Source organism: Cygnus olor, chromosome 4, assembly GCF_009769625.2.
Source record: "Cygnus olor isolate bCygOlo1 chromosome 4, bCygOlo1.pri.v2, whole genome shotgun sequence".
NCBI classification, from domain to species: domain Eukaryota; kingdom Metazoa; phylum Chordata; class Aves; order Anseriformes; family Anatidae; genus Cygnus; species Cygnus olor.
The window spans coordinates 50,590,862-50,616,663 of record NC_049172.1 but is presented as its reverse complement, the minus strand read 5'-3'; the positions used below and the strand labels follow the sequence as shown (position 1 = coordinate 50,616,663).

The window sequence follows — 25,802 nt, the reverse complement described above, 5'->3', positions numbered from 1 at the left end:
AGCACATCTAACACGTGCAGACCAGCTTGCAGCTTATGAAAGATGAACACTGTCCAGGCAATGTGGAAATAATTAGTAATTAGTGGATTACTGGAGATACTCTACTCCCTACTCAGCTCCCTTCCTCTCTCCTGAGGACAGAAATTTCAGCCCAAACAGCAGAAGTCTGGCACAATAATAAACAACTGAAAAGAGTCCTATAAACAGAAGAGCAGAGCAACTTCAAGCACAGCCATCACACAATTCCACCACCCTAGCAGCACAACAGTTACCACACAGGGAAAACAGAGAAGTCTCACCAAAGTTTAGAACACCTTTAGTATTTTGTCTCCTACGCATATTGTTATGAAGAAAAGAGGCAGATAAAACGTGCATGAAAAATTCAGGCATGTCACAGTCAGCGTCAGGAAGAATGACAGGAACCGAGTTCAGATAAAGCTCTAACTGTTATGTAACACCACAAAATTAAAAAGGTAAAAAAGAAGTCCCAACAAGGGGTTTCTAAAATTGCAACAAAGATGAATTAGACATTCTGATGAGTCAATAATAAAAAAAAAAAAATCAAACACTGCTATCATGCTATCAAAGCTATCATGTTACGCTGACAAATAATTTGCACCGACTATGCAACCTTGGATTTCTGATCAAAAATTTGTTTCAAGCTTTCTGCTTATTTTATGGTATCCCCTTACTCGAACTTTGACTGCCTGAAGTAAAACACGTTAATGCAAGTGCCAAATATCAAATAACAACTGCACACCACTTGGTACAGCATCAAGTACTGCTCCTTCCTCTCATTTTCACTGCATGGCAGCCTGGCGGCCTAGGAGCTGACAGATTAGCAAATGCAGGATGGAAGACCCAAACAAGATCCACCTTTTTATTTTTATTTTTTTTTCATTTTTAAGTGAAGCACAGAATTCAATACTCCACATAATGGTACTGAAGATACCTTTCCAGATCTTTTCTCTGCACGACATACAAAGAAGAAGAAAAGCCTGCCACTTCTGTAATGGATCTACCCAGCTTTCTGGGTCCTGTGGGGTACTCATGTATTGCTTGGATTCCACCTAGTGGTTAACTGAGGCTGGGGGACGGAAAGAGATGATTTGCCTTTTTGTCCCTATCTGGAATCACAGACATTTCTTTGAGGAACAGGCTTTATGACTTTAAGCCTCTCCTCCATGACTCCCAGATTTTCATGCCAATTCTGGCATTCAGTGAGTGCTCCAAAGGAGCATGTGTGCGCTAAGACAACAAAAGAACAGGAATCCAAGAAGATAATCAACTAACATTTTGGAAAAAAATAAAATAAAACAAAACAAAACAAAATAAAACAAAACAAAATAAAAATAAAGCTAACCTCCTAATACTCAGCACATCATTCTAGTATTCATGTTTCCTAAGTCATCCCTTTGTATATTTGCATGATTTAAGGTGGCTCAGTTTACATCACCAGGAGACACTAAATTAAACCAGTTCAAATTTGACCCACCTTACAACCCAATCCAGCAAATAAAGCCTAATGACATCAGATTATTTTATTTTTGCATATTTTAAAGATTAAAAACCTTCTATATGTGAAATTAAAGACAAATGTACTGCTCCAGACGTGTTTCAGATTGCAGCAGAAGCAACAGTTATTAATGGCCACAGCTTTCAAATTGCCAGGCTTGCAGCTGTGTTTTAGCTCAACATTTCTCACTACTAAACCATGGGACACAGGAGCAGGAAGGAACGGCTGAAGAAAAATGATAAATAGAGCACTGCAATTCCTCTGCCTGCCCTACTTAAACAATTTCTTTTTATAATGGGACTTCTTGCACACCATCACTGTGTTGCATTTATTGTGCATGCCTAATACCTTGCTCTAGAGTGAGGCGTAGAGCAGACACGAAATGCAGGATCAAGCAGAGCTCACACCCTGACCTAGTGTAGAGCTGCAGGCACGAGCCAGCATTGAGAAAGCCACTCACAATCACTCTTTCCAACAAGTGACCTCTGTTACAAAGGGACAGAATCAGTCCAGGGGCTAATTATGCAATGTCAAACCATAGTGGGAAGAGGGGCATTTTTCACAGATGTTTTTGGATGAAGATGGCCAATGTAGTAGAAAGTGGTTGGATTCCCTGTAGAAGTAGCAGTGTTTCACCAGTATGCTCACGCATGCTCTCTGGACACAAGCATTCACAGAGGATTTGGAAACCAAATGGCCAGTGAACCCGTGGCACCTAACAAAGTGGGTCCACCTCAGGAACATCCCTCTAGAGGGAGGCCTGTTGAAGGAAAAACAGTTATAAAGATATATAATAAACGTATATAATACCTTTACATACCTGTAAGTAATAAAGGTATACATACTATATCCCAAGAAGGATAAGAAATAGATAAAGACGTGCTTCACAGTCACACTAAAGGGTGTTGTTTTGTTTTTTTTTTTTAACTGTTATCTGCTTGCTGAAAATAACAAAAGGGAAGTGACTGTACAGAAACTACTATACAAAGCTTTCCAAAATGCAAAATGGCATATGTACTTCATACTTGACTGTGCTTCAGAAGCTTGATTTACAGTTTCAGAAGCCCTGTTCCTTACTCACAATGAGGATGACCAGTCTAGCCAACGTCTTGTTTCCATGCAAAGCAAAAGAACAAGCTATTCCTATTGTTCGATATGTAAGATAGTAATACCAAGAAGTTACAACAGTAGAACTACATTGTTAGATGTGGAACAAGTATATGGTTACAAAATTCCAACCAACCAGAAATAATCTCAGAATAGAGGAAGACAAGAAATATCCGTTAGATAAGTACACAGCCAGCTCATCTTCTACACACTTGGAATTCCTCTGCTGAATATAGTAGCTTTACAACTTCCTAAGAAGCCCATGTTCCCACTGCCAGAGAAAATGGTTCTTCAGTGCATTTCCCCTTTGTTTATGAAGATATCATGTTGTTTACCTTCAGAAGAGTGGAGTTGGGGGGTAAACACTACAAAGGACGTTTTGTTTGGAAAAAAAATATGTATCAATGAAAACATGCAGAAGACAGCCCGGCTGCCAAGAGATAGCTGCACTCTGGTTCACCCATGGCGTCACTCTTTCTCTTGTTCTTCACACTATTGCTCTCTCCCATGCTTATTCCCACGCAGGAAACCCCGAGGTCATCAGCACATGACCCAGGGAACTGGTGTTCCCCAAAACATCCAAAGCCTCCACATTACTTACATCTCCTTTTACGGAGCTGCTCAGCCATTTCACAAGACGTCAGCAAAGCCTGCCTATCCCAGCAGCAACCAGAGACAATTTCTCTCACAGAATATGCTCCAAAGTCAAATGTAGGGTGCTTGCATATTTTTTTCTATTATTAATTATTTTATTTTAAATATCCTTGTCACTTAGCAATAAGCATTGGATATGGCTGCAGTCCCTTCCTAAGAGGCGTTTTCAACCAAGTAATGTCACTACTGTTCATGCAATATAGTTATACTGTAGCTAGCTGTTAGATGGCCACATTTTTATCCTCTTATTTTTCCAGTTTGTCAGATATGTTGAAATACACCCTGACTCCTTTTAAGCCTTTTTTTTTTCTTTTAAATGATTATTCTAGGAAAAGCAAGTATCAAGTATTTCTGTTCACCTTTCTGCAATGGCTCGAACTGCGACACAAGGTGAGAGGTGCTGATTGTTCTGACGTGACCTGACCTGAGCCAAGATCTGATTCTTGGGATGAATTTCAAGAGAAGAAAAAAATGCAAACAAACTAAGTGAGAAGGAGAAAATCTCAAATCCTGTACTGCAAAATTTGAAACTGAGAAACCTTTATCATGGACTGGCTGCGTAATTTACTCTTCTTCTGTGTAGCGGATGCCAGCCACCAGTACTGCAGAAACCAAAAAAAAAAAAAAAAAAGAAATTCTTTGTAGTAGCACTGATGCAACTTCCTAGCCATTACTACAATGTATTACCTGAAATTTACTCTTCTCCCACAATTGAGCAGCAGTCAGTCAAATGTACGCAATTACAGTTCTGTTGAATTGCTGCTATCGAATAAGGCAGCGACGTAAATAAGCGTAAAGGAAGCAAATAAATCAGCCAGGTCTCCATCCACATCAGGCCCTAAATTATCTACAATCTTTTGGTTGTCTAAACAACTAGCACGTAGCTTCAAGGTTCTTTCAGACAAATCTTCCCTTGTTTCCTGTGAAGTACTCACAGATGTCTGAGCCTGGCCAGCCCAGCTGTAGCATTTCTGCCCCCTTTTCTCCCCTCTCAGACCACAGGGCCACCTCTCTACCCATCAGGTGAGCGACACCTTTCCTTCAGCCATCCCTCTAGCAGCCCTAGAGTTGTCTGAACACGAGGCATGGGCAACTTGAGCCAAGAAGGGAGGGGAGCCCAAGCCCAGAGGCATCACAGGTGGGTGATCAGAGCCCCAGGACAGGATGTGAGGCTCTGGTCACCTACCTGAGGCTCCAACTGCTTCACCTGGTCTTTCAAGCTTTTCAAAACACCATTTTTGCATTTGTTTTGCAACAAATTTACAAGGGATTTATACAGATTTATCTGATAATGCCACCTGAAAATGTTATAAATGTTGTTTGGCGCTGCCAAAAGCAGCGCAGAATGGAAATGGGCAGAATGGAAACGCAGGATTATCTGCTGCTTCTCTGCTCTCCATGAGGCTTGTTATCCACCGGCAGAAAGAAACTTGGATTAGTTTGAGATTTTTTCGGTTCTTGTCAAATCTTTGCTGTCTGGTGTGCCATTTTGTTTTCATCCAGGTATTTTCAGGAAGCCAGTTTGCTGTAGCACTTCTCTGGTAATTGAAATTATCTTCAGAGCTGGCAGTTTCTCAGCTTCTCTACAGTATTTTAAATCTAAACCTTCCCTAGCCTTCCAGAATCTTATTTATTTTCCAAGTCTTCCTTCACAGCACCTTTAAGATTCACCTGCTAGGTGTAATCGTAAGGTAAATGTTCTCATTAACACCTTCTCAGTGATTCAGTAACCACAACCTATGCTTTTTAACTTCAGCTTAGTCTAATGTGAGTTCCATCTCACAAACTGCCAAATTCTTCTAGAAAGATAATTATTTCAGATCCTCATTTTATATCAGTCTTCTGGTTTGGTAGATGTTACAGAGAACAGGGAATCATTATTGCACCATAACTAAATTATTTCACAACTTGAGTTTCTTTATGACTTGCTCTTTTCAAGTATGCATTCCCATGCATCTGTTATGCTGCCTTCATTCATGTGAATAGCTTTAAATTATTTATTTGATTTAAACAGCTTTTGGTCACACCTGCTTAAAATTTCCCCATCTGTGCCTACTGCTATCTGTCTTTTATGCTTTTAGCCAGTATGTGACATCTTCTGAATCATCATCAATACAGCAGTTCTGCTTATTAACATATATTTATTTAAATACAAAGTTGTGTGTATACATATACTATATATATAGTGTGTGTGTATATATATATATTTCCCTGAGGGCGGGGACGGGGGGTGAACAACCAAAAAAGACCAGGAGGGATGGAGCTTCATGGTTCTCAATGCCAACAGCTACTGCTTTCCAGTAGACTTCTGTCCAGACCCTCTCTGTGACATTTATCTTCTCAAACTCTCCTAGGTGCTTTCCCAATGACTCCTTGTTGCTCCTCACACAAGATTTCTCTGGAGCCTCTGCTGCAGAACACAGCCTTCTCTTTTATTCACCTTGAAAGCTCAAAATGCTGACCTGCTTTATGAGCAGCTGTATTTTGAACAATTAATTCCTACTGTTTGATCTACCTCACCTCCTAAAATAAAGCTGATTCCTTACTGCATTTGCTCTGAGCAGCTGGTAGCTACAGTCACAGTTCAACCCTCCTCTTCCCCAGGATACCATACAACAGTGGTAGAGGTAACTAATCAGTGGTAAAGCTGTTTTTGGCTATCATACTGTCTCATCAATGCTTCACACTATCTCTCTACTCACTTCTTAGCACACCTTAAGCTTTGATAAGCAGCTCCTCAGAAGGACTGGGTTTTTGCTAGAAGTGTTCAGTGCTGTTCTGATGGACCAGCAGCTATCACAAAATAATTAAATCAATATAAATATCAATATGTACATGGCTTATATCATTTTTACATCCGTCAATATACTTGAAGCAAGGCTCAGCTCTTTCTTGTCAGACTTAGATATCACACAATCCCAGTACTCTAGCTGAGCAAACAGGAGTAACAACACAGGTACTGCTACATCAGCAAAGCTATCTGTAAGTTTGCTTGTCAAACTATAACCTCAAGAGTATCCATTCATCAGTCACATTACCACATTACTTACTGACTTTCTGTCTTGATTTCTGTCTAAGTCAGTGCAAAGAAAAAAAGTTAAAATAAACTACCTTCCTAATGATGCTAATATGTGGAAGCAATGGTTGTAGTCATTACAAAGAAATTAGATAGGGGGTGGCTACTCATATCCTTAGTATTTAAATACAGATCCAGCAAAGAAGTTTGAAAAAAAAAAAAAAAACTATATCATTAGATTAGGATCATTAGAGATGCAAACACAATATTCTCCACACAGATGGATGTAACAGGCATCATTTTAGGTGGGATAACTTGCAAATACATCACTGTACTTGCTCAGCAATATAATTCATGCTGCAAACCACTGCTACAAGCTACCCTACTTCATTAGTTATTATACATTACACATATTTAATATAGATATAAATATGTGTATGTGTTTTTAAACCATCATCTATCCTGACTGCACTTTAAAAAAATGATTTATTCTTTTTCTGACAATGCTGGAAAAAAGTGTGTTTAATTGCATTAAAAATGCAATTTTTATTTCAGTAAGAGCTGAACTGATCTAAAGCCACAGCCTCTTTTAGAGAAAGTTGTGAAAGCACGTCCCCAGCAAGTACAGCTAGGGATTTCTATGTGATTCATGCAGAAAGTGTATATCCACCTCTGGTGCTTTCAGGAGAAAACAGCAGCCAACCCACAGTCCTCCTCCAGGTCTAGCGATAGAGTTACTTTGCAAACTTGCATGTATTTTAGGAAACCTCTATCATTATCACCTATGATTAGGAATAAAGAAGCTCTGCCAATCCACTCATTTCAGTAGCTATTTATCATACATTAGCAAATGAGTAATCCGTGAGGTCATTAGAAGCCTTTTAATAATGAACTTTGCTTTCATTTATACAAGGAATTAAATCACCTATGCATTGACTAAGGACACCATAAAAATCAGGGTAATTAAAGAAGTGAAAAAGAACAAAGGACAAGCACCATAGGAAAAAGCAACAGTAGAATGGATACCCATTAATCTTCCATTTAAAAACTGTAAGAGAAGTGATTAGTATAGGCTTTTGGATCTCTGTATTGTTGTTATGCTCCAAAGGAAGTATTTGCACAAGATTAGTGTTGCAATGCAGCCCCACAATTTTACCCTGAAACCTGCAGGGTTAGAGTGGCCCCCAGAGCTTTTAAAGTTATTTTTCCTTCCTTAAAATATCACCACGGTCATTTCGGTAGCTTCTGTCTCCACTCTATTCAAATTACAGGAGCTGAATAAAACTTGTGCAGAAGAACTTTTTTTCCCTAGAAGAGACTTTCAAAATTAGGAACCCTCAAGAACAATTAAGTCTTTTATTCGGCTTTGTTCATTTAAATCCCATTTGTTTTCATTTTTTGTAACAGTCCTGCTGTTTATCCAGGATTGTTTTCACACTGGTCTGATCCTGATGGCAAATACCACTGCTGTCCATGAAGATGAGCACACTCTGCACCTCCCAAGATCAGCTCATCAGAAAGCCACCTTCTACTTGGCTCCATAGAAGCACCCTTCAGAGTAATACTCAGTCTTTTCCCTCTGGGGCTTTTATTTGTCTGCTCTGTGGTAGCAAATTTCTGCATACCAGCAGATAGGCAAACACAGTGTCTACCCCCAGTACCCTCTGTACGCAGGTCTGTGCAGCCCCCCAGAGCTAGCATGCACATCTCAGCCCAAACTCTCCCCTTTTGTCCTCCCTTCAGCGCTGCAGCTTTTGAAAACCCAGAAGTTGATACAAACCTTCTACTGCTGCAAACTCTAATCCAAACAGCAAATGTGAGTAAGCACCAAAGATGTTAAGGTTTAAAGGCATTTCACATGCCTCAGCCCATGCTCACGAGCTTTGTACTCAAGGTCAGTGCAAGTTGGCGTGGGCTGGAAAGGTTAATGAGAGCACGCCGTGTGGTGTGTGGGAGGAGAGCGACTAAACCCGATCAGCACCCTGCCAAGCTAAGGAGGATCACCGCAAAGGAACCCAAGAGGGAAAAAAAAAAACCACTGCAGCGCAAGGGAACACTCAACTGCTCCCGTCGGTACGAAGATCCTGACAGTCAGCACATTGTTACTGACTGATGAAGTTATGACTGGATCCGTGTCAACTTTTTGGAACTTTTTGGAAGCACTGCCCTTGTGAGAAACGTTGGTAGGAAACTTTTCAAACCAGCAGGCTAGCAGGACATCCCCCTTGCGCAAACCAGCTCCTTTCAACTGCTCTAGTGGCGAGAAGTACTTCAACACCTACGCCTATCTTGTCTTCATCTCAAAGAATTTCCTTTAACTAAAAAAATGCTTTTTATAGCAAAAAATCTCAGTTCCAGTGGCACTTTTAGTTTCAGTGAGCTGCTCCATCAGCATGATCTAACTAAAGCTTGTGTGAAATACATGCTACCTGCTATCAGGACCATTCTGTTACACAGAAAGATGCTGACTCCAGTTAGGGCTCCTGGACTTCCCCAACACCTCCCAGGCACATCTTCTGGCTGTGTACTGAGAAAGAATTCACAGTAGTACAACCTACTGCCAGACAAGCAGAAGCAGGACAAGCCACGAGCACTTGGTGGACCATTCTGGTTGACACAGTCGCTTGGGTGCTATTTCTATGTCTGTCCTGTTGGCTAATTCAAGAGGAATAAAAGATGCTGCTCAGGAAGCAGCTAATACACTCTGTGAAGCAGAATATCTGGCACTTTGCGCCGTCCGCTGGTGGACGCCAGCCACCAGGGACACTGGCAGAGCTGTAAAGTGAGTATTCTTTTCCATTAATTGCACAGCTCATATTTACAGAAGCATTTCCTATTGCAGTGATACGGTAGACTCCTAGATAAACACCAAGGCTGCTTTTTCCAGAGTCAGCTGGAAGCGTGAATGTATGGCACCTCTGAAAATAAACTGCAGAGCATTTTAAGTTGAATACACAAAACAGGAGGCCACTTGACAGAAAATGGCCAAATGTACCTACTGCGATGCACACATGGGGTTATTTCCACAAATGTTTCCTTAGATTTCAAACTTGTACTCCCCTGGAGATGAAATGAGAAATTTGGGAAACATCATACTAAAAACTTAAGCTAATTTTTTTGCTGATCAAAAATACAAAAACCATTCTGGATGAGTTTGCTTTTAACTGTCATTAAATATTTTATTTTCAGACATGCAGGTTTATTTCAAAATTTCTTATACTTTGCTTATTAATTTCATACAAATTAATATTTTATTTCTTCAAAGAAAATAGTTAAGAAAAGTTATTAGAAACATACCTGAAGTAGTATTCTGAGCTTTCACGTCATGCAGAATCAGAAAGAAATTACCTAATAAAATATTTTACCCTCAAAGTATCATGCTTATCCTTGTTTCCTCACCAGCACGTCAGACACCAGATCATCTGGAGAAGTTACACTGCACTCAATGAATCCTGCAGTCATTGGTAAGCACAGCACAAGAATCCTCAAGAAGCACAGACCAGCTTGTGCAAAAAAGCCTCCTACCTCCCACTTCCAAACCAATGTCACTACTACTGTCTGCATATATCTATTTAAAGCTGTCTTGGAAAGTCTACAACACATAATTGAGAACACTGTACATAGTGTAAATCTTACTGACTGTAGGATAAACAGTTTTATAGTACACCTCCATACTCATGAAAGGAAGATATTCCACTTCTTCCCTGTTTTACACATTCATGATCAGCACTCTCTGCTTGGAGGCCAATTCAGTTATTTCTTATTGTGATGAATTTTTGTCTTCGCTACAAATGGAATCCATCACATTCAGATCTCATTAGCCACTTTCGCAACATTAAGGGAAAAAAAGACAGAAAATCTCCACTGGCAGCTAATAAACCCTTACAGGCTTCATGAAACTTATTAACACAGCAATTTCTATCCTTGTCGTTGCTGTTAGCAAAATTCCATACTGCAATAGTAGTGTGTCCCCAACATTTACAGTTAACAGCTTCACAGAATTTATGCCAGAAAGCCAAAACCAGATGCCATCTCCAGCTTAAAGGGCATATTCCTCTTTTCTGACAACATATTAAAAATTCTTCTCTGTGACACTTGGGGCAACTCAGTTCTTCAAGTATCTTTATTTTTAAGCTTTCTAATGTCCATCTTCTTAACCAACCTTAAGGTCATACATGTATATATATTTTAAAGCAAAAAGCATAATGCCCAGAAGAAGTTAAGTCATAAAAGCCAAGGACCTATTAGCTTCCTATGCAAAATAAGTTTCCCATGGCATTACTCAAAATTATAGAGCGTTGCACAGATGACCTAAAACAAGGTTGTCCTTCCTCTGGTTTCTGTGCTTTGAAATCCAGCCGCTTTAAAGATTCTGTAGCTACACTTCATTGCTAGCTCACACACTGCCTCCGTGACCTATGTTCCAGCACTATTTCTAAGTGCAGAAGCAGCACCTCCCCTTCCCATGACAGTAGTGCAGCTCCAGCTTCAATGTAGGCACGTTGCACCACCGTGCAAACATGACAGGGTGCCTGAGCTGCTTCAAAGCACATGTGTAAAAAAAATAATAATAATAAAAATAAATAAATAGGTTATGAGCAAGTTTAAACAAGATTTTACCCTGCTAGCAGCCGTGCTTACAAGATAATTGCTTATTGCTCCAAGTAGGCATACGGCACTCTGCCAGACATAAGACAGAAAAAGTAGAGAACCGTGCTTGTATAATGGGCAGTTTCTGGTCAAAGAGCAAGTGAACTCCCACCACTGTCTGCAAAGAACGGAATCAATGAGATCTCCCAGAAGTATTTATAAGAACAGTGTTTTCTATGGTTGACTGCTTTTTGTTGTCATAAATGTTTCACTTCTGCCACCAGACATACCAAGTCTCTTCTTCTGTTGCCCTGTTTACAATCTCAACCTGCCCCACACTTTGAGAATTGAATAATCTGGTTAAAAAGATTTGATTTAATCTTGTTCAGAAAAAAGAAAAAGAAAAAGAAAAAGAAAAAGAAAAAGAAAAAGAAAAAGAAAAAGAAAAAGAAAAAGAAAAAGAAAAAGAAAAAGAAAAAGAAAAAGAAAAAGAAAAAGAAAGAAAAAGAGAAAAAGAAAAAGAGAAAAAGAAAAAGAGAAAAAGAAAAAGAAAGAAAAAGAAAAAAAGAAAAAGAAAAAGAAAAAAAGAAAAAGAAAAAGAAAAAAGAAGAAAAAAGAAAAGTAGTATGATTATTCACATGAACACAAACCTTGGGTTCTTCCTGAACTCTCTCTGCCAAATTCCCATAGAAGACAAAATCGAAAAAACAAGGAAAGACTTCAGCTTGGCCAATGACTACAGTGGGAATCAAATCCTTGCCTAAAGGAGCAAAGCTCAGCCACCCTGAGCTCCTACTAAAGCTGTGGGATCCTTTTGGCTTTGGGTTTCCACGCTTATCTTACCAGTCTGAACTTTGAATACTACCAGCCCTGAAATGAAACCAGTCTGTACCTATCGTTTCTCTGTCATATCTTTAAATTCAAGCAGTAAATCACACTTCATTTCAGCAGCAAACATCCAGCTATTCAGAGGAACTGGAATTACTTTCACCTCCAATGTCTTTTTTTATCTTTTACATGAATAACTTCAGCCAGAATACACATCTGTCTTACTGTTAACACAGATTTACAACTTGGCTTTAAAAAAAATAATAAAACCCCCAACCTTTTTCCATTTAAGTTGCTCAGTGACACAAAGGAATAACTACCGCTGTGTGACAGAGATCTTAGTCACACAAGTTTTTCTCAAATAGAGCCCAAGTACCGCTGATTTGAAACAATGTGTGCCCCTCTAAGAGCTCAATATTTTCAGACAGTACTCTTCGTAAAATAAAACACTGATTATTGTTTAAAAGAATCTAAAATGGGAAGAACAGTGAAAATAAATGGTTTTGAGGCACAGGTTGTAAAGCTGTATGTTATGGCTGAGCCAGTTTAACAACTTGTTGATGTCAACAGTTGGAGCTTTCTGTCCTCCTCCACGACCTGGCACTGCCCCTGGCACTTGTTGGATCCTGCACTGAGCTAATTCAGCTTGTCAATACAGCACAGCTCTCATCCAGCAAAAATAAAAACAGATCAAGTATCTTTCTGCTGATTAGCAAATTTATTCAGAGCAGTGCAGAGCCCAAGAAGTGCCCGGACCCATTTAAGCAGGTTGAGAGCTGCTGCAAGGCAAGGACAGGAAGAAGATGGACCTGCCTCTTTCAGCATCTGGGCTGTGTGGGTGTAATGTATAGTTTCACTCCAACAGTCCTGGTCTCGGGCTGGAACCTTTTAAGATACTGCCTCCACAGCTGAGGACACTATGAGCTGTCTCCCTCCATCTCACTGCAAACAGAACCAGCACTTTAACCCCCTCTCACACAGATCCACCACTCAGTCTCCTGGAAGGGTATCTTAGCTGAAGGGTATTAACCTGCAGGGGAAAGGTGATACAGAGTTGGAAAAGGTAACTTCGTGAAGGATGACAACTAGACCTGCAAAACCTGTTAATTACATTTCTCTTTGGACTGAATGTAAGCTGACACATAAAAGCCTGCAGGACATGTTTCAGAGGGCATCTGAGCCCTCATCTCTTTTTTTTTTCCTTCTTTTTTTGCCCATCGAATAAATATATAGAGAAAATTAGTTGCACTGTAAAGTCAGTACATATTTTAATGCAGCAGTCAGTGAAAAATACATAAATTTGTATCTCATTTTTAATCTTTGACTGTGTCCAAACTATATGCAGAAAATGGCAGCTATAATAGTCGTCTGTGGAGCACAGCAACTGAACTCAATTCTGCCGCAAGCAGAATTGAGAAACAGGAAAACAGGGTTAGCAAGGGTTGGCAAAGAAATGGGGTTAGCAAAGGTTGGCAAAGAAACAGGGCTAGCAAGCCTTAGCTCTTCTGTACGCCCTTCTTTCATCGGAAGTAAGATATCTGACACAAGAGGTTGCAGAGCCATCTCCACTACTTTTTTCCATTGAACGGCTATCTAGTGTGTAGCAAGTGACCTTCTAGCTATCACAGCTGTTTTAATTGCCTTCCACATTGTGACAAATCTGGAAGGTAGACTCTGTTAAGTGGGAAATGCAACCCCTCACCACTAACGGCACATCGAGGCACTTCAGAAGCAGGTGACCTTAATGAATTTGAGTCTGGAGCTCGTTTGAAAAATTCTGGTCTGAGAATTTGCCTAATTTACACTCGTGACTTCTATATAACTGAATTTACGTAAAATTTACATAGCGATAGGCTGCTCCTGCTGCCAAAGATAAACTGTTTCCAGCTTCAGTTCAGTTCCTAGGTTGCATGGTCTACCTTAATGAAGCCCATCTCTAGTGAGCTTGGTCTGTAATGCACTGCTCCTACCAAATGCTCTTGCTCCTGTTTGAATTCAGAAGCCAGTTACTTCCCAGAAGTGAGCCCACATTCTCACTGCCATGTATAATATGGGGCTGGCCAGCCCAAATTGTAAGAGGAAAGGGAAAAAAAAAATTAAGCCCCATTCCCTAGCAAAGTCAGCAAGCCTATTTGAAAAATTTTCCCAAAACTCATGTAAAAGAAATTTAAATATGGACGGGAGTCAGAGAGCAGCAATACCAAAGTTACAATAAACTCTTTAGTGAGGATAGACCCTACCCGAGATACTACGTGAGAACCTACAGAAAGACTAAAGGGCATCCCATTAAAAAGGGTAACATGTAAACTTCTTGCTGAAGCCTTTCTAACATGGTATCCAAGAGGCTGGATTCAGAAAGAATGATGCTAAAAACAGTCAGTAATTAATTGTTAACAGTGAGTAATGCCAGCAGTAAAATTATGCCAAGGCCCTTCAGTTGGAAGTGCCCAGAAATAAAACCAGAGAAGTTGAGAGAGAAAGAAATCAGTTCTTGATGACCAGCTGTAAAAGCTGCTTTAACTTGCTCTTGTCATCCTGGTTAGGAACTAGTTTATGCTAACTACCAGATGTATTATTTACACCTCTATAAACCTTCATTATAAAAAGAGAAAAGAGAAAGAGTAGTTCATGATTGTTGCCACCCACCCCATCCATCCCTGACAGTATGATATCCTGTAAGAAAAAAAGCTATTAGAATACAAAAGCATAAAGAAACAAAGACAGTCTATTGTATAACTCCGTATCTCCTACCTCTGCTCGACCTTCATAATACGTTAACATAGACTTTGTAAGTACAAAAAGCCTCTCTTTGTAGTTTAAGGGAGAAGTCCTCTTCTTCTGCTGCGACCTTTTAATCAAGATCTCTTGCAGAATAGTAGTCATATTCATTTCAGCCACTTGTCACCTCTTGTTTCTAGCCATTGAATATCAGTTCCTGTGAAGATGAGAGAAACACATTACTGTATCTTTGAAAGATCACAGATCTGTAGATTTCTGTAGTGAAAAGAGCTTCTACTCACAAATGAAACTAACTGAAAACACAGAAAGCTGGAGCTCATCTGAAGCACCTGGAAGTTCACAAAAAGTTAATGATTAGACAAGAAAGTTCAGTCATTGCTCAACTGAGAGCTGCACAGACATATTCCCAGGAGGCAACAAGCCGGTAGGGACGAAATAAAGGGCGCTGCAGCACCCGTTGTCACAGAAAATACAGGTGAGAAGTCCAAAGCATGCAACATAGTCTAAAACATATTCTTCACCACAGTGCCAAACAGACTCCTAATATATATCAAAACCTAAACCATTGAAAGGGAACATCTTGTGAAAAAATCTCCACAAAACTTGGCTCTGAAGGCCCAGGAACTCAGTGCCATCCTTCCCATCCCACCACCAGGTTCTGCCTGTGCCAGCCACCGTCCATGTGTGGGACATCTTGGAGCAACAAGATTTTAATTAAGGCCCATGCATATATACGTGCCTTTTGGGAAAAAAAAATAAAAAAATAAAAAAGTTTGCTCTAGAAAATTAAACATGGATCAGTAAAAGCCATTTTGAAAATTCATACCAGTTACATCAATGAACATTTCAAACAGTGGTTTAGATCTCCATTTGGGAAGGGAGAATTAAGGAAGCCCATTTCTCTGAAATTGCTGAACACATGCCCTCCATCTTCTATTTAGAAAGACTTCAGGTTGACTACCGAAAATCTAAATCATTTATATTCGGCAGTTCTGATCGGTTGGTGAAGTCGAACTGCTTTAACATTTTACACCGTGACTGATAGCCGCAGGATGGCCTCAGGCATACAAAGGCACCCACTGCTACTTCCTTTGCAAGCCTCGCTCCAGCACCCTGCCAGATAGAAAGTGGAAGGCAATTTCTCCCTCATCTGCTCACCCCTGCCCACCATGCCAGCCTGTGAAGTGTTGGTAGGAGTGCTACTGCCATGTGGTGAAGAAGACAAGGGAGCAGGTTCGCCTGATCCACCAGAGCACCAAGGGCAGGGACCTGGCACCCTGGCACCTCTCCACTGCGGCTCAGGCCAAAGCAGCACGGCTGCAGGGTGAAGCCACGGCTTGAGGAAGGAACAGCAGCAAATGCTGAAGCACCAGCGACCACAAATATCTCCCAAGTGTGGGCGAGGAGAGGACGGGGGCTGAACGCAAACCCAAGCCCTAGCTAAATACTGCACATCTCCATGCCAGCAAGAAAATCCCTCTGACCTATAAAAAAGCTTTTCTTAGCTCTCACAAGGATTAATTTATGCATGTACTTCAAAATTCACCACATATACATTTTTCTCTGGGGGTGACACAACTCTGATATGAACAACATACTACATTTCACAGCATCATACAGAAAAGCTTGAAAAACCACAAGCCTCCTCATGATATTACCTTACAGGAGTAAAGTTTAAATAAAGTTAAATGTAAACACATTCATTTTAGTGCCTCTCCTTTTGCTTTGTTCCCAAACCTTTCATTATTTGTTGTGACAATACACGAAGTACACCCTTTGCCTTCCAGTCTAACCCTGCCACCACGTTTTACTTGGCCAGTTAATCTCTCATATCCATACTTCCACCGTTTCTCACAGTCGGATATATTTGTTCACTGCTTTAAAACATACCTTCTTTTCAAGACATATCTCTGCATAATGTGAAGAATTAGTCTGTGGTTTGCATGGAAATACAAAGTATGAAGAGGTTAGGATGCATAAATAAAAGATTATGATGGAATTATTATGAACAATCTCTTTTTGCTTGTTTTCTTCCTCTGACGCATGTATACACATACATTTTGTTGGTCATCTGTCACTTTGTGTTCTTGTGAGGAAGACTGACTTTTGAATTAGTAATCGTCTTTAATGATTCACACTGCCAAATTCTGTTTTATTGCCCTTTCAAAAATAAATTGACAATCTTAAAGGTAATTGCAGAAGGAAGGATACTACCATGAACCAAAAATACAAACACTGTTCAAAGAATTAAAAGTCAGTATTAACTTTCAGACCAGCATAAAGCTTGCCAAACTACAAGGGTTCCCATTATAGGCTCTCCCACTCAAAACCACCACCGTGTTCTCTATAGTACAACTTACCCTGTTGGCACTTACGAAAATTATAATTGCCTTAGAAATTGTGCTCTCAGAAGTCTGCCCTAGAGACCACAAGAAGGATTCAAAATTAACTATGATTTCAGATCTCAGTACTGATAATGCTAAAATATTTCATTTCCCTGCCAGCCCTCTTTGGTCAAATTAAGAATAGAAAGAAACAAAAAAAATCCTTTTGACAGAATGTTTTAAAAAATAAAAAATAGTCAGTCAATGTCTGCACCTGGTTGCTACAAGTATTTATCTACACTGACTTATCACTGCTATAGAGATCTCTGCAGATTAGGACCAGTTTTCCAGGTCAGAAAATCAGCCTTTGACTCTACATCTGGTCACAAAAATCTGCTTTTTCAAGCTAACGGCTCTAGGCACATTTCTGTTTCCTTAAATAAGGCTCAGGACAACTGAACTCTCACCTATAACTCTGAAAGCTCCTTTCCAAACTCCTTTGAGAAGAACCTTTAACGATCACTATTACTGCTTATAAAACCTATTCATCACTTCCTTTTCTTCAGCACAGTTTTAGAACTTTTCTGCACTTTTCTCCCCAAATATTCCATTGTTCCCAAACCATTCCTTACTCCATGAAACTACGGCATGACACATTCTTATCTTGTTCCAAACAGCTGTGGGAGTTTCATGCTGCCACCCATCTAAAATTTTCACAACACCTCCTGCCAAGGACTTGCCCAGTTCCCTGCCAACCTTAGTTACAGGACAACAAATGCAATTGAATTTTCAGAGGTGCTGAGTACCCATAATCATGACTGAAATCAGGAAGAGTTACAGACGCTTAACCTTTTGTAGGTAAAACAAAACAAACAAAAAACACACTCAGCCTTAGGCACCAAAAGTCTGTATCAGCTTGCGCAGATCGATCTTTACATTATACAGTATTTGCCTTTAAGGCCAGGAAGTCACCACACACTTTCCTCAGAACAAATAATAATAATAATAAACTGTTAAGATAAATCTGTTAAGTCCATGTTGGTCAAGGTCTACAAAGTAATTTTTTTCCTTGTAGACGCAATCGCTTATGCATTCCACCTTTCCCATGTTTCTCTAGGGAAACTGAAGCATCAACTGATTAGGTAACCTGAGGAGTTGCAACACCACTCCTGGAGTTGGGAACTGCTGGTTCCCACTCCCACCTCTTGGATTGTATTTGTTTATTGAAGCAATTAGCCATTGCAAGCCCATCAGTAAGCACATGCAGCATTCAAACAGTTGTATAAATGGATGAAAGTCCCAGTGGAAGCTCTAGTTAGGAGGGAAGGAGTGCATCCCAATCTAGCTGGAGCTTCTCCAAACCCAAGGCGTTAAGTAATTGCTGCTTTTCATGGCAAGGCATTCTGAAAACATACTTATCACACCAGTCGTAAAACAAACATCTAGAGAAAACATTTGTCTACATCTGAAAAAATAAAATAAAACCAAGCTGGAGCTCTGTTTTCTAAGTTTCCACCCCTCCTTAGCGATGGTTGTAGCATTTACCTGCTTGGTAGTTTGGGTTTTCCTGTGGAAAGTCTCGATACTAAGCTGTAACACTAGTCTTATAAGCTGAAATACTAGTCTTAATACTAGTCTTAATACTAAGCTTAATACATCGCTGCCAACCACAACAGCGAACCTCTCTAACAAACAGGCATCCTCCGCTTTCTGTCTTGGGTTTCATGCATCCTGCACAAATGTTCTTTTCAGGTTTGAGGTCCATCAGTCCAAACTGGCAGTAATTCGAGGTCTCTGTATTTAACATCGAAAACATATCAGCTAGTCTACTACATTAATTAACATAATGCAAAATTCATTCATTGGGTTATTAAAAAAACAAAATATCAAAATACCAAAATTTTAAGAACACAGGTGGCACATTGTAATTCTGACGCAAATCTGTTGCTCTTCATGAATAGTTCTGGGGTTTTTGTTCTGTTCTTTTTGTTTTGTTTGTTTATTAATTAACTCAATTCACTGATCAAGTTCATAATGTATCCCTGAAAACAGCTGCAGTGGCATAAGTGGCAAATAAGCAGCACACAGCAGTTCTGGGTAGAGAGCAGAAACAGCGCAGAAGGAAGAAGAAAAGGAGAACTCCTTACCCTGGTTTTTCTGCTGAAGCTGATGTTGCTTTACCATGAAATGACAAACTTAGTTTCATGTGAATAGTTACTTACATGAGTATTCAGCACGGGCTTATTTGAATAATTACTACTGGATGCACGCAAGGATTGCGAGATCTGCCCTTGCGTTTCAAATGGCAGGGAAGTCTTTTTGCACCACTTACGATGTTGCAGATTCCAGAAAATAAAAGACAACCGAATAAAAGGGACCTGTTATTAACCCCTTTTCAAACTGCAAATTTCACAGAAATATGAATACAGAAAAAAATATACTTTAGCATAACCTGTTATAGTTTTAAAATTGGAATGGAAGTGAAAAATACCGTAATGATATCTGAAATGTATCATATGCCAGAAAAAGGAGAAGTCAAAAATATCTGGATTTGTTTTTTTTTCTCTTTTTTGACAGCAGACTCTCAGAAACCACTTCTATCATATGTAAACTATTTTTTTAACTGACAGAAATGCAATTTTGGGGGGCTGTTTTCAAACAAATTTGAAAAAATTACACCCAAATGTTTGAAAAACCTTCCCCTCTGCTTGAACGACAAAGTACCAATGGGCTAGTTTTTTATATGAACAGACTTTGTGAAAATAAATTTCATATTTGCATGCACTGTGCTTAGTTAAAGAAGTTAGCAGGCTAAGGGGTAACTCATTGACTCAAGATTTTCCAAGATGAGCATGTGATGTTACAAAATACCCTTTGTTCACCTGAAAGCTACTCACTTACACATATAGGAGAATTTCATTGTAACCTACACAGGTTTTACGAAACTCCTCAGAAACAGGGTCACAACATTTCACAGACTAAAAGCATTTGTTTCCTTTTAGCATTATTACTTGGGTAGCTGGGTATGTAAGTGAAGAAAACAATGCTGAAAAAGTCCCTCTTGGATAGGGAGCACTGGCACCGAGGTGGCTTATCACACCAAACTGGAGAGCCAAATCATTGGTCGCTGCTCAGCTATCACCAAAGAGAACTAATCCAAAGTGCACAGAACAGCCTAGGAAAATCAAAGGTAGGAAGAGCAAAAGAGCTTATTTCTCCTTATAATGATGAGTTCAGCTTTAGGAGAATGACATGTACCAAGCCATTTGCAAATTCAGCTGCTGCTCTTGATTGTGGTCCCCTGTAAGCAGTACACTCCAAGCACTAGGTTATCCGCTCACTGATTTATCATGCACCTTCTTTCTTTAATTCCCTCATTAATAAATAATTTAGGAAAGGAACTTGTGCTTTATGAAACAAAAAATACATTGCCATCCATGATGTAGAAAATGCTTATTTTTTTTTAATTTAAATTACCCGCTACTACCTTTGAGTTAGCAACACTATAGTACACCATATGAAGAAGGATGGACTGATCAATTTTCACTACGCTCATCAACTTCTTGAATTTTTACTCATTCCTCTACAGCTATTTATAGCTTTTCCCATTTCTTCTACATAAAAGCCCTGCAACACCTATAAATTCGCACTATCGTGCCTTCAGTTTATTCAGATCAAAACCTCTTCAACATCTATGAAGTTCTTTGCTGAAAGAAAATAAAACTGAAATTTAGTCTGGGATGGAGGAAAATGGGGAAAAAGAAATTCTGAAACATCTGTTAAAGCAGCCAGTTATTATGAGTTTGTCTTGTGATTTCAAAGACTAGAAATAGCTTCATTTCTGAAGAAAAGCAAAACCCACTGCCCAAGGCTTTCAAATCTCTTTGAATATGAACTTCCTCCCCTACCTTATTTATTGTGTGCCAAGCAGTGATGGTAAGGCTGCAAGATCTGCAAGCCTGTGTTATTAACACTCTTTCAATGCTTGCAAAAAGGTTTTGCTGCTTTTCACCGTCAGCTATATCGATTAAAGTTTAACCTCTACCATCATCCTACCCCTTATCGTCACACAGAGTAACAACAACATGGCATGAAAATGTGAAGGTTTATGTGACTAGGGGAAAAGGCTCTTTATATGTATACACATTTATAGAGGGTCGTTGTAAATCATCATATTCATGGAAAATTCATTTAAAATGTAAGCAAAGCCAATCTGATTTTTTTAGGCTCGAGATCATTCTGTTACCACATACGTAACGTGGCTTTGCATCACCTTCTGCTCATTAGCATATATAGCACTTAAAGGTTGCTATTATTTTCATAAATAATGTTGCTATTAGCATTCACTACTATTGTTAAATTTTATTCCAGCACCTTATCTTTGCTGTAGACTATGACAAGCTTTTGAGGCAAAGCTCCACAACTGAACAGTGCCTCCCACAGAAGAAACCCACTCTCAGGTCTTCTGCAGGCAGAACTGGCCTTTTCTACCGAGAATCTGTGGTTTTGGGCTCACCAGAAGCCATATGCAGCCTGACACAAACTAAAATAACCTGTTTGTCAGCAGGGTTTATTAACTCAGGCTCAGCCATAGTTCCTGCCTTCGCCCAGCTTCCAGGTAAGTGCTATGCGTATTTGGGTGCCTTAGCGCACAGGAGGACCAAACTTTTACAAGACAGACTTAAACCCACTTGGGCCTTCTGACCGAACCTCCTGCAGCAGCCAGAAAAAAATCAGATGTGAGAAAATTAGCAATATTTTAATCGTCACATGATTGCCTCGGCCATTTCACTGCATCGCCAGCACTTCACAATGGTGCCGCGAGCAGCGGGACTGCGGCCCGCCAGAGGAGGCAGAGGCTCCAGAGATTTGTGAGGCACAAAGGTTTGCTAAGGAATATTAGCTCAGCTTCCTTGCACAAATATAACTGGCCCTCAGCTGACAGATGTAAGAGGAAATGGAAAAGCATGAACAGAAGGGGCAGGTCAGGGTCGGAACTGGGAGGAGGTATGTGGTATGCTGGTCCTGCCTGCGTGGGCTTTTTTTGCTTTGCATCCTTCAAAAAGAAGCAGTTCTCTTTGTTCTGGCAAGCATATTTAAAGCAAGGTTAGAGAGGAAGATGGAAGAACTACCCCCAAAGCTGCGTGGCACTGACTTGGAGGAGCAGTAGCTGACAGAGAGCAGAGTACTTACTTCACTTGTAACAGACTGGCTACTCCACCACCCTCCTCTGGCCCTGCTGCCCTGGGCGGACGTTTTGCAAAGCAGAACCGCTGCCTCAGCCTTTCTCCTAAAAGCCCCTTCTGATAAGGAGGGAGGAGGAACAGTAACACCCACTTACTAAAAACACAGGCAAGATGAGATTGGCAAGGCAAATGGGTGATGCTTGTGGAAAAGCTTTTCTTCCTTCTACAGGAAACTGGAGACTATGAGTGATGAAAAAATAAATGTTCTGCTAAATCAGAGGCTGAACCCAATTCTGTGCAGGAATCCTAAGGCTCACCATTAAGTAACAGGTCAATTGCTATTGTACACTAAACTGCAAATTTAAGAAAAGCACACCAAATCCATGGGAGAAGAGGAGAGAAGGAGAGAAGGAGAGAAGGAGAGAAGGAGAGAAGGAGAGAAGGAGAGAAGGAGAGAAGGAGAGAAGGAGAGAAGGAGAGAAGGAGAGAAGGAGAGAAGTCAGTGCCTGAGGCTGTCCTTTTTAATTGTAGTAAAGGAGTAATTTTAATTCAGCTTCTTCATAATTTGAATTTGATCTCCTTAATGTTACACAATCTCAGGTGAGTAAGAGATATATCACAGCACAAATAAACTCAATTTATGTCAGTATTCAAGGCACACATTTGACATTGTCTAACAGATACCATAACACATACAAATTGTGACTTGTTTCACATACAGGGATTGTCTAATACTTCCTAACTCCCACCATATACACCAAGTGACTGGTACCAATCTAACTTTCACTATCTTGAATACGACCACAGTCCTGTTTTGCACCCTTTTACTTAAAGTGGAGAAAGGAAGAACTAAGCCACATATTAACCATCTGGCACCATCTCTCCTCTGGCCCCAAGCCCATTCATTCTGGAGCTAGAAACAATCTCCTACAATAATATATCAATACACAAAAATCAGCACCCAGCCTTCTAGATCATTACCCGTGACCATCTTAAAGGCTACCAAAAAAACTCAGTCAGTGGCTGGAGGAGACTATTTCTGTCTTGAACACGCTTTTTCAGCAATAAGCCAACCTGAAATACTTCTAAGAGTCTGTCTGCTCTCTGCACCAAAGGACTACCACGGCAAAATGCCACTGGTACATTTACAAGGCACAGCTGAAGCCACAGAAATCTTGGCTTGGCTCTTGGCAGCAGCAAAGCAGTACCAGCACTACCCTGCACTTGTACTGTTTCTCTGGAATTACTCATTCAGGTGCAGATTATGCTGCACCTGCTTCTGATCCTAGCCAGGCTGTTGCCAGCTTCTCTGACCTGTGCTCCTTTGACAAAACACAGATGAGCCCAAGAATGAACATCTGGAGTCACTCATTCCACGGCTGATAAATAGTTTTCAAAGAATGCCATGAACTAGATTGGTTGGAAATTTGATAAAGGTTTTATGAACTAAAAACATATTTTGCATGTCTCAAGAAGAATACGTAGAAGTGGTCTGCAGGGACATCCCACAAGAAGTGGAAGCTGGCATCGATTATTGCTTCACCTCAACCTCTCTCTTTCCCAGGCCACCCTTAAATGATCTCATACCTTCCCTTACATACGTAGAAGCATGGTGTGTCATGAAGCACCTAGAATTTCTTCAAATGCCAGCAGGAAATCCAGTGACACACAGGTTATGAAATCCATCTTCAAAGGCCAGCCTTTAGTTAGTTTGTAGTTAGCTTTACAAAAGCTCCGGCTACCCAGTCCACAGGACCCAGGCATAATGATCTGACTGAAGTCAAAAAGCCTGCAGTTCATCCTCACAATGTGCCAGCCAGCAGCACAATAACTGAAATAAGTTATTTGGAGATGTTCCTCAAAATTAAGGGTTATCTTTCATCGAATCAACAGCGTTTGGTTTTAATTCGCACCGCAAACATCAACTCGTTCTTGCAGTTTTACTGCTAGGGAAGCAAGCTATTTACCTAGCAACTGGCTCCTTTCTGCACTTGTTTTATTCACAAGAAATGTAAAGGAACTTTCTACTTCCTCAGAGATACCAAAATTGGTAGCAGGCCATAACTCCTGTATGTTTGTCTGCTAAGATTATTTCTAGCATTCCAATCACCAGATTTTCTTTAGTCGGATGAAACTGTCCCACCAGAATCCAGATACAAATCCCTTTATAACTTCTGCAAGATATTTTTTCTTTCCCCCACGCAGTTATATGGAAACCACATTCCTTCCCAATGGAAGACAACCCTTAGTATGTGCAACATAAAAGCCAGCTGACTGCTGTAGCATCTGCAGTGACAGCTATACAGGCATGCTTGAGCCTTAGCTTATGGGAAAAGGAGCCCAGAGCCATCTGTAATACACTGGCTACATCCCAGCTAAGCACCACACGACCACAGAAGCAAGCACATGGCTGGGAAGAGCTGCGAGGAGGTTCTGAGGTCAGGCAAAAACTACAAACAAGTAATTAGCTTTCAGGGAATTTGGGGGAATTTTAAGCATGCGGCTTGCAGAAGAGAAAGTACCAGGATAAGCACCAGCCTGGAGAGGAATGATGGCAGCTGCATTGTTCATGTCTCGTATCAAAGCAAATTTGCTCAGGACCAGATGAGGAGGCCTTGAACCAGCTCCAGGGGTGCGGTGTTCCTTCCCTCTGGGTTGTGGAAGACCACAATCTACTCTCCATATTGCTAAAATCGTGATCTTTAAATCTTTTATCAAGTAGCCACCCTTCTAAGTCACACGTGTAGATTAAAGGGGAGCCAAGTTCAGGTCTTCTCCGTAACAAGAGCTGTTAACAACCGTGCTGTAGGCACAAATTCGACCATTCTCTCTCCAAAATTAAAAGCAGTTTAATAAATTCCTATCTTTTTTTTAGTTGACCCTTCAGTTGCTTTTGCCAAGTGCTCTATGAAGAACACCTTCACAGCAAGCTGGACGGCTGAAATCAATGCATTTCATGGACCAGTCAGGTTATCAGAGGCAAGAGTCAAAGACGTTTGTGAGCAAGAGATTAAGCAGAGTTCCTGCTTGCACTGTACACCAGGAGCCATTCCAGGGTTCGTACACCAGCATTACACTTTTAGCAAAATTAAGCATGAAAAAGGCACACTTGAGGTACGTATATATGCTGCTTTGTGGTCAGACACTAGCTATTAATGACGGAAATTTGCATAACACACCTTTTTCATCATAATGACTGTTGAATTTAAAAAAATATATACCAGAAACTATGTTTAAACACATTCATTAACAGGGCCATCAATATGAAAAATACACACATATTAATAATCGGTTTTAAATAGAGACAGAAACAAGCACCCACTGGAGCATGCGGAAGCTGCAACGGTGAGAAATAGTTCAATAATAAGCAGGGGAAATTCAGCTGAAGGCAAAGCTGTGAAGTTAACTCAGATGATAAACTTCTGACCTTAACTCACGTGTTGGAGTCCAGGTTGACAAACGTGTACATTTCTCCTGACACTCTTTATTATCTTGAGGCAGTACTGTAACATCACTTGATAACTGTTGCTTTTTTGCACCTATTTAGTAGCTGACTAGCCCCGAACCTTCTCTCATACAGACAGAGCTGATAGATCTAGAGTTACCGGTCACAACTGTCTTCAGTGCACCAGGAAAAACCCAAGCCAACAAGCGAGGGGCAGGAAATATTGCAAGTTCCGGTGTCTCAAGTTTCCCCTGCACCTTTTTCATCAGGATACGGCCTCTCTGCTATATGAAACAAACACAAGAGTTTGGATTGGAAATGAATGACTTGTCTACAGTTCAGCTGAGATGCTGTACTACCGTTCGCACATCTGGCAATTCACAGCTTCTCAAACTGT

At 40.3% G+C, this 25,802-nt stretch overlaps 1 protein-coding gene across 5 annotated transcripts in view; it reads right to left on the bottom strand.

Moving 5' to 3' along the window:
• TEC (tec protein tyrosine kinase) overlaps positions 1–25,802 on the bottom strand; it is a 50,011-nt gene that overhangs the window by 17,217 nt on the left and 6,992 nt on the right. The window contains exons 2-3 of one of the 5 annotated variants that reach the window (XM_040555350.1): positions 14,732–14,779; positions 14,463–14,646 (exon numbers count right to left, since the gene is read on the bottom strand). In XM_040555350.1, the coding sequence (XP_040411284.1) occupies positions 14,463–14,600 (138 nt within the window). In that variant the 5' untranslated portion in view covers positions 14,601–14,646; positions 14,732–14,779. Of the gene's footprint in view, positions 1–3,964; positions 4,373–4,463; positions 5,064–14,462; positions 14,647–14,731; positions 14,780–21,967; positions 22,104–25,802 lie in introns of those variants that run through there. The other 4 variants (XM_040555348.1, XM_040555349.1, XM_040555351.1 and 1 more) reach the window with 4 other exon arrangements.